We start from the raw sequence: 17,107 nt of genomic DNA on the forward strand, positions 1-17,107 counted from the left end.
CATCGTCATCATCACATAATAATAATTACATCATCATACCATCATCATCATCATCATCATCATCATCATCATAATTTCATCATCATCATCATCATCATCATCTTCTTCATCATCACATCATCATCATCTTCTTCATCAGCATCATCATCATCATCATATTATCATCATCACATCATAATGATTACATCATCATCATCATCATCATCATCATCATCATCATCATCACCATCATAGTATCATCACATCATCATCACATCATCATCATCATCATCATCATAATTATCATCACCATAATTACCATCATCACATCATCATATCATCATCATCATCATCATCATCAATCATCATCATCATCATCATCATCATCATTATCATAATCATCATCATCATCATTCACATCTATCATCATCATCACATCATCATCATCATCATTACATCAGTGATATAGCACTATAAAAGGGCAACAGTTCCACTATACAAGAAACACAACACGACATACGCAGTCTCCATACACTTCTCACAACAACACACACACCGCAACATGGGGCGTCCTTACATTACGTATAATCAAACAAACAACAAACCATCACATCAATCATCATCATCACATCACATCATCATCATCACATCATCATAATCATCATCATCATATTACATAATCCACATCATCAAATAATACATCACATCATCACATCATCATCACATCATCATCATATACACACAAATATTATCATCATCATTACATCACACACATATTATAATTATCATCACATCATCATTACATCATTACATCATGATCACCATCATCATCATCATTATCATCATCATCATCTTAGTTTTCTTTAACCTAACTAACTATATATGTTGTTCAAGTATTTACCTTAAGTTATAGTATCAACAATTGATTGTATTAATGTCATTTAGAAAATAACATATGTTTATAGATTACCAATCACATGCGACAGATGCCAAACTTTAATTACCCTTATTTTCATAATTTATATGAATAAACTTTAATTTATGATTAATGCAATGATAATAGAAAAGATTAATATAGAATGATTATCTGAGTAAAAAATAATTTGTGGCATACTTGTCTACATGAGCTATAGTATACGACATCTACGAATTTAAATAATTAAGTACTAAACAACGTAGGCGGTATCAGTTGCTTCACTCAGACTGTAGTCTCAGAAATTTAAAGTGTTTTGACATTCAAATTTCAAAACACTTTTGCTGTGTTTATATCATTAGAGTGTCGTAACCATATCACTGGAGGATCAGAATCGACTGGTGTTGGAAGCTGAGCTGAAGTGCCTCAACAGCACTCTGTACACGCCCAAACCGGAAAACGGTAAGACCCACCACACTAGTAATCTCTAGTAAATACGTGAAGTGATGGGCTCTAGTAGAGTTGCACTGCAATTGTAAAAGTTGTTGAGAAAAAAAGAATATAATGAGAGGTAATCTATTAGCCTAAGTGATAAGGCATCTAACTCCTTTGTGTTAAAGTATGATTTATTACTTTCCAAATTTAAAACGATACCTATCTCATACATTTTACGTGGCAGTTTATATGGTAGATTGTGTCGACGTTTGTAGCAAATTTCGGTTTCCTCGGTGTAGATGTTGATACTTGACATTTTTGAATGTTTCATGAGAGCCAATCAAAGAAGGATATCGTAAAAAGCAGAGTTAGATTGATATGCAAACTTAAACCACGTTAATCATTCTTAACTAGTAGCGTTTGCGTAGCAGAAAACATTACAACAACATATTGTTTTAGTGTCTGCTATCATTGATTTCCTGCAAAATTATCACCATGCATCACTAAATGAAATGTTTGAAGAGATAACGAAAACTGTAGAACCAGGGTGTAGGCAGTTCGTTAGATTTTATGTTCAGTGTTTAATAAGAGTTACCTCCCTTCCATTAATTCGAATTAGGCAAAATTATACATGACTTTGGTCTTCTGGCCCTTTCTCATTTCACATTATAAAAACATTATCAAATGTACTTTGAAAAAAAAAATAAAAATACCACTTTTTTGTTTTATATTGGAATCATTTTCTTTTTTGGATACATATTTAATTAATGGTTCCTCATATGTATTATGCTATATCTATCATAGATATACGTGTACATGTATTTTATGAATACTTTTTTTTAACATAGTCATTGCATTAAATCACGTTTATATGGAAAACGCTTACCGAAAAAATCATAGTTACAACGTAGCACTTTTCATTCCCCATCAAGGTTGTAATATAAGTATAACGAACGTAGTTGATAACGAATTAATTTTGTCAGTCCTCGGAGGGTCGTTATAACCGTATTTTACAATATTAAGACATGGTGTCCATAAGGTATATAAAAGTTGACAATATTTCCAGGTACGTACTGCAGTATAACCTGGGATACCATTTCGTGCTGGCCGTACACTAAAGCTGGTGAAACGGTCTATCAATACTGCCCCAGCTATTTCAATCTGTTTGACAGCGCCGGTAAGTAAGCAAACCATCTATCAATCAAATACTAATAATGTTGTTGAAAGACTTTCTTGTCGTAATTGTCTGAAATTAACAGGATAGCTTTTAAAACTGACATTCCTTCACTTGATATCTATTTTATGTCAATCTTCAGGTTGTGAACATGAATTAGACGAGGGGATATTCCGTCTGTGCATATTACAGAGTTAGCTCCCTTGCGGGTAGGTATCGACTGTTACGTCATTATTTTGTGAGCGCAATTCACGTCGTTTTCTCCGAAACGTATGACATTACGCTCGCAAACACATGACGTCACAATCAATACCTACCCGCAAGTGCAGATAATTCTGTAATTTGCAAATTCGGAATATGTACTTCCAGGCCTTCTAACTCCAATACATATGAACATTAATCATAAGCATTGGTAAAAAGGATCCGAATGACATTTTGTTTCAGCAATAGCCTCTCGGACGTGTACGGAGACAGGAGAATGGTTCACACATCCGGTTCATAATACCACCTGGTCTGACTACTCCAAGTGTATCGACAAAAATGGCGGACATCCTCTCATTGCCGTGAGTTTCTTTTCTAATTTTTTTTTTAAATAGATTGCATATGATACGTTCTTTTAATTTTCACATAATTTATTTTGTGTTCTATGATTTTTCTGATATTATTCAAGTTGTGATTATAAACGACCTTACTTAGCCATTGTACTTAACATACACGTTTAATAAAAATCTATTTTCAGATTAGCTCAATTAAACTTTATCTAACAACATTGTCGGAATGTCTCTTTGTTCTAGTGGCACCAATCAAAATTGTAGTTTCCCCACATTTAAAGTTTTCTAGAGATTCTTATTTAGTGTATACTTTGTCAATTATTTCATTTACCTTATAGGAACACATACATCGCATTACTATGATGTATACCATTGGTTATGGAGCGTCACTCGTCTCCTTGGTGATGGCGGTGGTCATCATGCTCTACTTCCGGTGTGTAAAATAGGGCATCAATTTCAGATGGGAAATAATTTTCTTTATTTTCATTATATGAAATGAATTTCAAATCCTTATGACCAATTTACAGTAATAAATGTTATCATGAATTGTTGAAGATCACGGTTTACTGTACGTTATACTTATCAATATCATATTTTTGAGAAGGCATCATAATGAGCATAAAGTTTGCTTTCTTTTATTTTGAATATCCATTTATATCTAATATTCAAGTCTATAGATATTCTTAATTATTACAGTATTGCTTTTATTAGATGTTATTTTGGAAAAGGCACCAAATAAATAAATGTAAAATTAATATTCAGATTCCATTATCCCCCATCATGTGTTGTTTGAGACTTATGTGTGGCCAAAAAAGATAATCTATGAAAAACACACGTGTTGACAAACTCACATATAATGATGTCATTATGTTATGTTTATGTTAACGTTTTGGCAGAAAACTACGATGTCCCAGGAATACCATTCACGTGCACATGTTCGTGTCATTTATGCTGAGGGCTGCAATATCATTTATGAAGGAAAACATGTTGGTGGAAGGGGTAGGATTTCATGGTGACGTCACAACGTCGCCAACTGGGGCTATTCAGTTTATACCAGAGGGAACGGTAAGCACGACACTTCCTCATTTTTGTTTTTTTTTTACATGGAAATTGTATCTTCTTCTGAAAGAAAAACTTTCTCATTCTGCTTTGTCATAAGTTGACATACCTTTGCCATAACCTAGGCGCTAACAATGATACCAACGCGGGTCCTGATTCCTCAAAACAAATAGCTGAAGTTGCAATGCATCAAACAGCATCTCCTTATGAACATAAGATCAAGCTCCGCAAGTCTATTTTTGATAATCGATGAGAAGCAGCCATGCTTGGTTTGATTTTTTCCACATAAAATATTAAAAAAAAAACATTTAGCTATCGTACTAACGACCGATTGTTTTTAAGTTTATTCAACAGTCTTGCCTTTTCATGAAACAGTCCCTTGAACTGAGGAGAAGGGGCCTGCACCAAGTATAAACCATATATTTGTTCATGCTATTGTTTCTGTTCTGTTGTTTATGTTGACGTTGAATTACTATAAAATTACAAAAGAACACGATAAAAAATTGAATTGAATTAAATTAAATTTGGTTTTTTTTTTAATTATTTTTAGCATTGGCAGTGTAAACTGTTCTTTACAGTGTTCCACTATCTGTTAGTGGCCAACTATATGTGGATCTTTGTGGAGGGGATGTATTTACACACCCTCATATCTGTGAACGTGTTCTCGGAGCGGAGTAGTATCGTCTGGTTTGTCGTGTTTGGCTGGTGTGAGTATACTATTTCACTTTAATAAACTTAAAGGCCCACTACCTTTCCGAAACGGTTTTTGATTTTTAAAATGGGAATGTAAAACGAGATTAATAATTTTGAAGAGTGGCAAAAGTTATTAACTTAACGTTGATACTACACTTACTATCACCTCCTAAGCAATTTAATTAAAATAAATAAAATATTAATTTTCATAACGCGGGTCGTCTATGTTTTTCCCCGTCGACCTAAATACCGCGCGGTAGTTGACTATCACTGCGGCAGACGGTAAAACAGCGAAATGACTCTCTACTGTTATCATATATTACGCAGGAAATCTTGCATTATTTAGTGTTGTAACCTCATCTTAGGCCATTGGTATATATTTTCTGAGGTAATTAATGTTTTTAAGAAATCTTTATATTTTGCTCCGGAAAGGTAGTGGGCCTTTAAATCCATAGCAACTGCTAGAATATTTTTTCTTTAAACATTATATATATACATATGTTTATTACAGACGATTTTTATGATGAAATAGCATTATTGTAATTTAAATATTAAAATAAAGGATTTGCTTCGATATATAAAGAATTATGCTACGACTATATCCAATGCATGGTATCAATGCCATTTTGGAATAATTACACAAATTCTTAAACCACGATAGTAAACGAATGTATGTTTTTCGTTTTCATTAATATATAGGAGTTATTCAAATCAGACAAATGATCATGCGACGAATATACCCAGTGCATGATATCAATATAATTTCGGAATAATTACACTAATTTTTAAGCCAAGGTAAGAAACAGATGTCTATGTTTTTGTTTATATTGTTTGTCTATATTTTACAGTGTCACCGCTCTTGTTTGTTATACCTTGGGTTATTGTGCGGGCGACATCAGAAGATATACTGTAATTATGATTTAATTATTCACTATCAATAATAAAGTCGGCGGTATGCTTCAGTGATACCGCACTATACAAAGGAAAAGAGTTCCAATATACAAGAAAACACAATACGAATATACCACAGTCTCCCAAAAACCCACTTCGCACTTCACACACGCTACACACTGCAAACATGGGAGGCCGTCCTTACATGACTCTGGCTGTTAAAAAGACGTCAATTTAATCAAACAAACAATGTACAATTAGCATTTAAAAAGAATAAACGTCATTTTAATAGAATGGATGCCTATGTGTGCCTTTGAAACAATTATAAGTAAGCACTTCAATGTTCGCAACATGCATATGATTATGTTCTTGAAAATCAATTATGACCAGTTCCTTCGACCAAGGTCATGGTCAGAAATTCATTTGATATTATTCGTCTTTCTATGTACAAACGTCTTTTTTTTCATAACAGATGCTGGAACACCAATCCAACGGCAGGATATTTCTGGATAATGAGAGGCCCAATCGTAGCGTCCGTCGTTGTAAGTATCGTTACTCTATTGTCCATAAGCAATTTCAACAAATATGTAGCACTTATTTTCAATCATTTTTATGCCATTCTTCTATGCTGATGTGTATGGATATTAACCTGTATTTCTGATAAAGATATTTTGTATTATATCCGGAATACGTGACTGTTAGGTATTGGATATAATTTCATAAAACATATTATGTTTTTTTTTCTTATTTTCAGATAAATTTTCTTATATTTCTCAACACCATCCGAATATTGTTCACCAAACTTAAAGCTTTTAACACATTTGAGGCGAGGCAATTCAGGTACAAGTAAGTATATCCATAATAAAACTTTACTTAAAAAACTAAAAATAAAAATTTAAGAAATAATGTATATTGTCCCCTTTGTTTTTATACCGTAGATGTATAGCATAATCTCTAAGCGATATCTATATTATATATACTACGTATCCACGATTAGTTTTTAAATGCCTAATTTTGCAGCTGTCTCCCTTAGACCTCATGGTACACATGCACAACTACCAAACGTTATGGCTTATCATCAAAAAGAAATCACAATTTTTAAACTCCAAAGTTAAATTTTTATGGAATAGAATGTTGTGATCTTTATATAAGATAAAACGCTATATATATATATTAAAAAAATATTCATATAATAATAGCATGGCACTTATCAAATGTTCGCCTCAACGCGTATGTTCATGGTCTACCAATCGGTGGTAATGTCCTTAATCATTAGAACTGCAGTATGGCATAGTGTTAGTCTTTTAAGCAATGTTGTTAGTTATTTTAACTTATTGTTTGTGAACATTCTTCAAAATGGTTTAATAGTTGATAGAAAATATAATCATATATGTTTTCTGAGTAGCTGAAGAAGACTTTTAAGTTTGAATCTGCCAGTGGATATTAGTGCCCCCTTTAGATTGAAATCCCCCAGTGTAATGCATGTTGATAGTTGTGACTCTCACTACCAACAGTGTAATCACCCGCTAGTACTCACCTTATACCTTCTTTGGATATTACAGAGTTGTAATTCATATGACGTTTTCGCCGAAAAGTATGACGTTATGGTCGCAAACACATGACGTCACAATCAATACCTACCCACAAGGGCAGATTACTCTGTACTATGCAGAATAGTATACCGTCACAGACATGTGAAAAATCAAACACTCATCAATTTCATGACTATTAATAATAACATTTTGTGTCATATTTTAATGAAATATGATTATCACATGTAATGCAATAGCACAATATTATTATTTCAGTCTATATAACCACACAACAGGTGACTTAATAATTAAAACATCATTGAATAATTGTTACATTTTATGAGCATATGTATATCGTACATCATAAGGCATCATAAGACATAACATCTAGTCCACCAGAAATAACGTAAAAAGTGGATCAATTGTATAACTACACTATTCCATTTTTGGCTTGTGAAATTTTTTTTTCAATATTTTTAGTCTTATTTGTTATACATGTATTAATAAATACATCTCGTAGATTGCAATGTTTTAATTACGACCAGTAAGATCAGTACACTTTGTCAAGCTATTACAGACAGCTTACACATATTCATGATCCAATGTACAGATTCAAATTGTCCGCCATTTCTTTTTGTTCACTTTATCATATTTTCCAAAACAGCTCACATATCTTCATGATCAAACGTAAAGCCGCTTCTTTGTTTGTGATCAGTACACTTTACTATCTTATTAAAAACGTACAGACGGAAGTTTCGGCCGTTTTGTGTCAATACCCTTTACCGTACAGCATGCTCCTTAACAGATACTAATATGTCATGTGGTTGACTTTCAGGTGACTCATACTTACCGACACCTCTAAGTATTACGTAGTTTTCATTTTGCACTTCTTTCAATTAGTTCCTTTTCCACACGTTAACTTGGTTTCGTTTCTGTTCCGAGTGTTCACTAATTCCATTTTCTACTAATTTTACTCATTATTTCCCGTTGGGATGAAAGCAGCATAAAAATCAGAGTTGTTTATTGGGGATGTTAAAACTTGTATATTTCAGTTGGTTTCGTTATGCATACATAGATCATTTCATATAGTATCACATACTATATTTGCATAAGACAGTTTGACCAGTTTTTCAGTTTTGAAGGGTAATGTTGTAAAATATTAACCGATCATTGCTTCAGCACAATACGCTTCCACTTCCTTTTAGTTTGGTAAACTTGTTTAATTACGTATGTTTTTCTTTTAAAAATAGCGTTTTTTCATCAACATATGTACTAATTTAATATGTAAAGAGCATGTGAAATGTCATGCATATCTTTTTCTGTATATTTTTTTCCTTTTAAGCAAAATCATGCTCTTAGATTTTGTTTGTTTCTACAACTAAGCGATTTATTTCTTCTACATATATTTTCCTTTCCTTTTCTGTTATCAATTTTTCATTTATGCCACACTAACAATGCTTAGCTGGAGAATTATGGTACTTTTGTTGACTGCGCACTGTAGATAGCAGAGAGATGATTCAAGGTTTCATTGTTAATACATTTCCTTATAGATTCTTTCCTCTACGGGGGATATGAAACACTTTAATGACATTAATGTTATAAATATCAAAAAATGTTAAATAGATTGCTGAGATATAATCAGAAAATATTTAAAACTAAACAGCAGATGTCATTTGTCTCAGGTTATATTGTAACAAAGCAAAACCTCTATCACAATTACATAGGGCTTATTAATTAATAGCTTAATAAAGCGATGGCTTTATACAAGTGATAATGAATATCTCCCGACTGATATTGGAAACCCTCCTATATCGTCATTTGAAAAACTATTTGCAAGAGTGAACTCCCTTGGTGTGTAAGTGAATAGTGTTATGTTGCAGTAAATGACATCTGTGACTGATCATATTTGGCAGAAAAATGTATACTTCTGATATCAATTAATAACTTTATTCAATCATAAAACAGTTTTACCAATGTGATCGACAAATTGGGCGAGAAGTATCTAATATTTATTTATAATAAAAGGAGATTTTATGTTTTAAACTGAGAATTACGAAGAAAATAAGGAAAATATCTATATACATATATATACCTACCAGGAATTGTTTAGATTTCTTTAACGTTCGGAAAGTAGAATAGATGCATTTTATATGCTTCCTATGTATCAACGTCAGCTCGCTGCCATACCTAAGAAATATGTTTTATACTTTTACAGGAAACTTGCAAAGTCCACATTAGTCCTCATACCACTCTTTGGCGTTCATTACATTATATTTGTCGGTATGCCCGAGGACGTGAGTGAGATGACAGAACTTGTGAAACTCTATTTTGAAATGTTCTTCAATTCTTTCCAGGTAAGAAATTCATCGTAGCTTGAATGGTTGCGTCTTTAATTTTCAATTGCATGGATAGATAATAATCAAATATCAAAAAGTTATCACGGCTTATATTTAAATTATTTTCGTGTCACAAGATTATAATTCAGAGATAATAAGGAAACGTATTGGACCCATTTAATAGGATATCATGCCAATCGACATCGACTACAAAAAGTTGAGTTGGACCTCTGAAAATTTCATACCATATAAGCAAAAATATTATTCGCGCATTTTATTTTAATGTTTAAACCCTATCATATGAAAAATGTCAATTTTGTGAAGATACAATGATGAATCTTAAGGTTACTATATTTCCTTATTTCAACGATTGACATCATTGATAAGTACATGTATTTATTTTATATCTTGCGTGATTTGTTATCAAAGGTGTAGATTATTTTATGATATTGTTTTGTATTCCACAGGGCTTATTTGTGACGCTGCTGTTTTGCTTCTTCAATGGAGAGGTAAAGTTCATATTCATTTATGACATATCAGCATGCATACGTTTATATGTCCGCATACACACATGTGTATATAAAGTGGTTGTAATGTGTTTATCAGAAACTGATGGGGTGAGGAAAATAAAAGAGTATAATAGAACAGTAGACTATCAATAGATGTGCGTTTGATTTTATTATTTGAAATAATATGATTACTCAAATAATTTTACGTCATACGACTCGTTGGATGGTTGCGTGTTTGCTTGTTTGGGGTTATCGTCCGATGAACAGTTAAAATCAATTAAGGTCGACATTATATGCATTGTGTTCTGTGCGTCAATGGTGTCATGTATCACTCTTTACCGAACTGTTTCAATGTATAGCCTCACGTTGTAAATACACACATGCTAATACAAAGTTGTTTTTTGTTTACTAAAGGTTCAGTCAGAGATACGAAAGAAGTGGAGGCGATATCGATTATCGCGTACAGGAGGTGATAGTATTCACCGGAAGTCAAACACAATGACGTCATTTATGTCTCGCACACGACGAGAGTCGGCAGTATCGAACTCTAATTCTGGTGGTGAAATAAAAGACACGCATCATTGCCTCAATGGATATAGTCACAAAGACAAAAATAGCAACCAAACGGTGTGTCACAAATCTTCACAACAGTTGCTTAGCAACGGCCATAATGGCGACATCAGCAGAATCTCACATTCCGCATTGGAAGAAGAGGAACCCATGGTGACCTTCCAATCAAATAATGATCATTGTCTACGCCAAGAACAAGATAATTTAATGTAAACTTTTTGTGTGAAAAGACGATGTGAATGACTAAATTAGTTTGGATTATCTACCCTAATACTAGATATATCCGCTAGGTGTTGAATCTCCAGAGGGACGCCTAGTTGAATTAATATAACTACTGCACGTAATGAAATCTGTGTGAGAGAATAGAGAGGAGAAAGAGTGAGAGCATACGGGTACTTGGATAATGTGTTCAGTAATTTTATTTTGTATTTATTTTATCTCATTTTTCACATATGTTGGATTATTTTCTTGTCAATGTAGTATCAACATTAACTTTTACATTAACTATTTTTACATACAAAATGCAAAAAGAGTTGTAATAAAAACAACTCTAATCTGGTGTTTAGTTTAGCTATTTGCAGACATATATTGTTACTAATGACGCACAAGAAATTTTACTTTACAGATGATGAGCAATATTTATTAATTTTAAAACATTATTTCTAAGCAAATCAAACTAACATCACACATAAATCAGTTATAAAAGAAGCACAAATGTTCTGTTTCTTTTAAAACATACTATTATTTAAAAATTGTCATTTTGTTGTTTAAAATGGTAAAATATACTATGCTACTACGCAACAACAGTTTTTATCTATTACGTTTCCAAGATAGCGTAAAGGTAATATTTATTTTGTTTATTGCGAACTTGACTCCTAGATATAGTTTTATATATCTACAAGTTATGGTCGTAACTGCGCCCAGTTTCATGAACATTCCTTAACTTTAAGGAATCCCTTAACATAAATTTCTTCATAGGAAAGCATTACAGAAGCAAAGGAAAAATCTTAAGCTAAGGAGCCTTCCTTAAAATTTTAGGAATTTTCATGAAACTGTGCTATGACTGCCTTACGTTCAACCTCTATGCTAGCATTTTTCGTAATAGAAATGAGAAATTTGAGTTTTTACAGATTTATTTAACGTCTTAAAATGACTTGCTGGTTTTACAAGCGATCATAAATGCATTTTTCAGTGACGTACAAAGAGATTTAAGCGTGACAATCAAATATTATATGAATGAAAATAGAAACAAATAAAGATGCGTGATATATACTTAAATATAAATATCAATGTCTTTCTTAATAAAAAGTGCTTAAATAGTTGTGTTTTTATGAGTATCACCACAGCTGTAATATACAAATACTCAGTATTGTTTTTATCTCTTACTTTATCTCGCTTTTGTTTGTGTGTTTGTTTCAGCTGTGATAGGTACGAATGATTAACTTTTACAACGAAAATGTATAATATTTCGACAAGTCATCTGTTTACTTGTTGTCGATGTCAATTTCCTAAATTGTGAACTTCGATATCGTTAATTGCGTTGTACATGACAATCAATAAGTGTGATAATTTAGATTAGTTTATGTTATACGATAACGTGGGCATAAATAACGATAGTCTTGAAATTTTGTTGTTTTGTGTTTAACATATCGTTTTGTACTTTGAATGTCAATGTTTTGTATTGATATACATGTGTTAGCAATGAATACTTTTGTGTAGCCGTCCATCATATGTTTATATCGATGTAATTTATTTGAATATTTAAATGTCAATTAAAATGTAAAAGAACTTTTAATGTTTTTTGTCAGTTAATTGTAATACAGCTCGTTTAAACAAAATGATAGATATATCAAATAAATAAAAGTAGTTTGTCCATCTGATGCAATAGAATAAAAAAAATAAAAACAAATATTAAAACAAATCTGCCTTCCAAAAGGAAGAAAAGAAAGTGAAGGCAAATTTGTTTTTAATATTTATTTTTTCACATATGTATATATATGAAAAAACAAATATCAAAACAAATCGTCTTTCCTAGCGCTTTCGCAGCTACCGCTTCTCTCCAGGGGATGTTTAAGAGCATCGGTAGCTGCGAAAGTGCTAGAGAAGGCAGATTTGTTTTGATTTTTTTTTCATATTTTATTCCATCACAATGAAATACTACATTAATTTACTCTATATAATATATACATATACATATATTACGAGACCTCTACAGGAATTAAAAAATTATCGAGTGAACAAGACTTTTGCAATTTACCATCGCAGGCAGACGGCTTATTGGTGTGGTTGTTGATAATATCTCGTGGTGACATCACGTGATGCAAACATAGATTATGGACCATATAGTTCCAACTTAAATATAAGTATTTTCATTAAAGTCATTTTGGTATTCGTTGATATACATGTAAGTGAAAATATGTAGGCTGTATCTGTTAAATAGATTCTAAGAGAGGCAGTGCAGTGATTAAGTCAACTATACTGTGTAATAATAGAGACGATACAAACATGACACTGGGAAGGTTTCAATAGGGGATATCGAAATTTATGAACATATGTTTAAACAGGGTCTAGACTTGCTAATTTAGAACTGACAGTTATTTTCATTCAAACCAGAAGAGAGGTTTTTTTCAACATGTCTTTGGTCTCTACAACCATATCCTTGTTCGACATGAATACAACGAGTGCGTACAAACATGTACAGAACCATAGACGAAATTTAAACAGGTACTCACTGAATTAAACCAACCAGGCTGCTGTTCTGAGGTCTCGGAAATGACGTTCTGAGAAATGCAAATAACTTTGATTAATTACAACCAGAGGTGAAGGTCTAAAGTGGCGTAGCTTGGCGAACATTTCGACATGTTATTTTTTCTTAAGTAATCTATCGAAAACCATTACTGTAAACCAACTTTCATTCGCGTGCGATTTACTTTCACGAATATCGCGATCAACTAAAAATCGCAAAAGTTAATCTCCGCGAATTATTATCTATATATTTTATAGTTCAAAAATGCTTTGTTAGCATTAAGATGATTATATTTGTTCAGAAGTAAAGTATATATATTCAAACTAAATAAACAAATTAAAGTTCAGTAAAACTGAACCTGATAATTCAAGAACGCTACCTTCCGTATGAGACGGTGTTTGTGTCAGCCGCCATGACACGTCAGGCGGAAATCATAATTCGTTTCATTTCAGTGAGGGGACAAAAGGGTTCACTTCGGTTCTGGAGGTTTTTTTTATCTCAAGTCTTAGAATTTTGAGTTATGATATCCTTTTTAGCTACATGTAGTTGTTTTGTTTTAACTACAGAAATACCGACAAAAGACAACTCAAGGCATACTGATCATGATCGTCGCTAATACTGGCAGATTCCATTGTTTATTTGTGTGTGATCGTGAGTTCTATTCTATCGTAGTGTATGTGTTTGTTTAAAGATTAACGCTTACGAATGAGATATACCTTCTAATTACAAACGCAGGTAAACGGCTATAATCTGTTTCATAACAACAGATCTGTAATACCTCATAAATACTTTATGTCAGGATAAGTAATGAAAGTAGAACGATGGTCTGATCCGCGAAAGTAAATCTCCGCGAACTTGTTTTGAAACAGAATTCGCGAAATTAAATAGCCGCGAATAAAGGTTGGATTACAGTACTTTTTACTGAAAGAGCAAATTGCCTCAACTTTGTGAATGAAAAAGATCATTTGTATTCAGTTGTAGCTTCATGATTTATATGATTATCTGGTTGCAGACTTGATAGTGATAAGTATAGCATACTTATAGACCATATATGGACTCAAAATGACGTTCTGAGAATTCCTAGCAGTCTCTAGTAATGCCAGTTTGTTTTTATTTTGGTAATCTGTGTCAATAATGAGCTCGCCAAGTTTTTGCTGGCCGGGAAAAACTGGAGTATTTGGATTAAAATAGTCGACCTGCAGTCTGGCGCTAGAATGTTTGACATTGACTTCCTCTGAATGCGTAAAACTTGTGATACAAAGTCAAACACTTCTATCTAGTACAGACATGATTACAACATAAAAGTTTAGTATCACTCTGACGGAAATAATTATCAATATGTTTTACTTAGATTAAACGAGTCGAGTGCGCCGCATCTAGAATGTAAATTATGTACCGATTATGTTTAATCATGTCGGAAAACCCAGTAAAAATAACCAAAAAGGCAACAGTACAACCCCCTACAGTATGAGTAACCTGCAACATAGTGTTGACGTCATCAGTGACATGCTGGTGTAGGTGTTTTTGTCTGTCTGTGTGATCTGTCAAACATATAACGTAAAAGGTTTGTGGCAATATTTAAGTGCAGGTACATTTATTTTGGATGTGTTTTAATATTTTTGTTGATGAAGTGATATTTGTGTAATAGGTTTATACATGAATAACCAATGACGTTCATATCAACTAAGCGTTTTTATAATCTTTCTCAAAATTAGTCATATCTGCTGTCACGCTCTGGTTACCAACACACAAATAGGATAGTTTTTTTTACTTTAAACAATTTTACTACCTTTCATTTCTCATACCTATACAAGATTAGACACATATGCATCCGCCTTAAGATATGTTCATTTGCAATCACGTTTATACCTGACTAAGGTAGGACTAGCCCACTTTCTGCAATATGATATTACAGGTACAAAGGTTTCAAATGGCTTTTACTTAAAACTATCATTACGTATAGAAAAACCCAAGCCCTTTGGGAACCTCATACATGTACATTTAACGCCTTCATTACATTACCTTTTCTGAATAGTAAGTGTCAATGTGCAAAAACATTATACAACCATGAAGGAAAGATGAGATTTAAAGTTGGTTGTATCAGCTAAAGAAAACTGGTAACTGATTATTACGACCAGTTGTCTAAAACAGACTTTTAAAATGTGCAATTGTGATAAATTTAACAGGATGGGTCTGGTATAACTGACTTGATAGTGACACGTACTGCATACTAATTCGATAATGTACCCGACGGTGCATTGCATTGTATACTATATTAGGCTATTTAACCAGAAAACACCAATAGCTTAACTCATTCTCCCCTGAATATTTATTATGGACTAGTCTATTCTATGTTTCAGAAGAGCCTAAATGTATCCTTAGGGGTGGCTAATTTGTTTATGTAAAACTTGCGCATCACTGTGTCGATTCATACCTATAACGTTTTATAGCACATTCATTCAAGATATTTGTGTTTAATTTAACTCAAGATAAAACTTGTAGTTTAATACGGACATCACGGCTATTCAATAAGTGTTAGAAGATTCTTACCTATGAATACTATTAAACACGTAGCCCTTTACACTATGCAGTAAATAACATTGTAAAGTAATTATAGGATGTTCATTTCATATGACAATACAACTGTTCTTGGTTGAGGAATACGAACAGCATAATCAGCTGAATAAGACATCGAGATTTACCAAATTAAGTGTATGTTGTTCTCTGAGTTATGGGAAATTCAAAATCATACAGAGGAGTTATAGTTCTAGATAGTTCGTTAGGATACACCCCTTTAAATGGAATGTTACGTGTAAAACATATATGCTGTGCTACTATTTGTAGTCAATATCTTAGCTTCTACTCGTGTTTTATTAGTTAGTTTAATGCCCTATTGATAGCCAGGGTCATTTAAGGATTTGTCAGATTTGTCGGCGGAGGAAAGCTGGAGTAACCAGAGAAAAATCACCGCTGGCGAAGTTATAGCCTCTTCAAATAAGTAATAATGTTAATTACGTTAACACCTGGATTTAGTTTGTTCGCCACTTTTGGGTGATCGTTATTTAATTAAGTTGGAGTCACCTGATACATTATAAAATTATTTTCTGCCGTGTCCGTAAAATGATGGTAAAATGAAGCTGAAACTCAGTAACTGTATGGTTAGTCCGCCCTTAATCAAAAGGAACTAAATTTCACATTTTTGTTGGTTAAAAGAGTAGAACAAAAACAGAAAAGTAAATACAACAAAGTAAAACATAAGATTTTAAATGAAATTCAAAATATGTCGAAAAGCAAACGTCTCTTTGAATAATTGTGACGTAGATGACACGCCTTGTAAATATGGTGAGGATTGTTCGATCGTCAGGCATTGTTTAATCACATCCTTTACTCACATACAACCGCATTCAATGACGAAGCAAATGACGGTACAAGACAAAATGCAAAGTCATGTGTGTTTCCCTGGCCCGTTTGATTGACAGCTGACGAACCCGTCAATGTCTAGCACTCCATTGTTTATTCCTTTTTTTCATTCCTTGAACTTTAAGAAAAACAAAATCCAATCAATCATAGTATTAGTTTTTTATTGATAGCCTAGAAAGTTAAGCGGGACATATCATATGCTGCAGAGTACTGTTGTGTGACCTCATCAAGTAGTCGTAACTTATTCCGTATTTGCATATTACAGAGTTGCCTGCCTTTGAGGGTAGGTATTAACTGTA

General features: G+C 32.8%; 1 protein-coding gene across 5 annotated transcripts in view; it reads left to right on the top strand.

Annotated features, from left to right (window-relative positions):
• The window catches only part of LOC138314235 (secretin receptor-like), a 37,334-nt gene extending 24,903 nt beyond the window's left edge, over positions 1-12,431 (top strand). For 4 of the 5 annotated variants that reach the window (XM_069254462.1, XM_069254461.1, XM_069254463.1 and 1 more), the window contains exons 3-14: positions 1,255-1,354; positions 2,394-2,504; positions 2,946-3,064; positions 3,391-3,485; positions 3,949-4,117; positions 4,662-4,818; positions 5,653-5,713; positions 6,168-6,237; positions 6,450-6,541; positions 9,443-9,581; positions 10,031-10,072; positions 10,487-12,431. In XM_069254462.1, the coding sequence (XP_069110563.1) occupies positions 1,255-1,354; positions 2,394-2,504; positions 2,946-3,064; positions 3,391-3,485; positions 3,949-4,117; positions 4,662-4,818; positions 5,653-5,713; positions 6,168-6,237; positions 6,450-6,541; positions 9,443-9,581; positions 10,031-10,072; positions 10,487-10,855 (1,524 nt within the window). In that variant the 3' untranslated portion in view covers positions 10,856-12,431. The remainder of the gene's footprint in view (positions 1-1,254; positions 1,355-2,393; positions 2,505-2,945; positions 3,065-3,390; positions 3,486-3,948; positions 4,118-4,661; positions 4,819-5,652; positions 5,714-6,167; positions 6,238-6,449; positions 6,542-9,442; positions 9,582-10,030; positions 10,073-10,486) is intronic. The other variant, XM_069254465.1, reaches the window with a different exon arrangement.
• Positions 12,432-17,107: the final 4,676 nt, after the last annotated feature.

Source organism: Argopecten irradians, chromosome 2 (genome assembly GCF_041381155.1).
Source record: "Argopecten irradians isolate NY chromosome 2, Ai_NY, whole genome shotgun sequence".
NCBI lineage: Eukaryota > Metazoa > Mollusca > Bivalvia > Pectinida > Pectinidae > Argopecten > Argopecten irradians.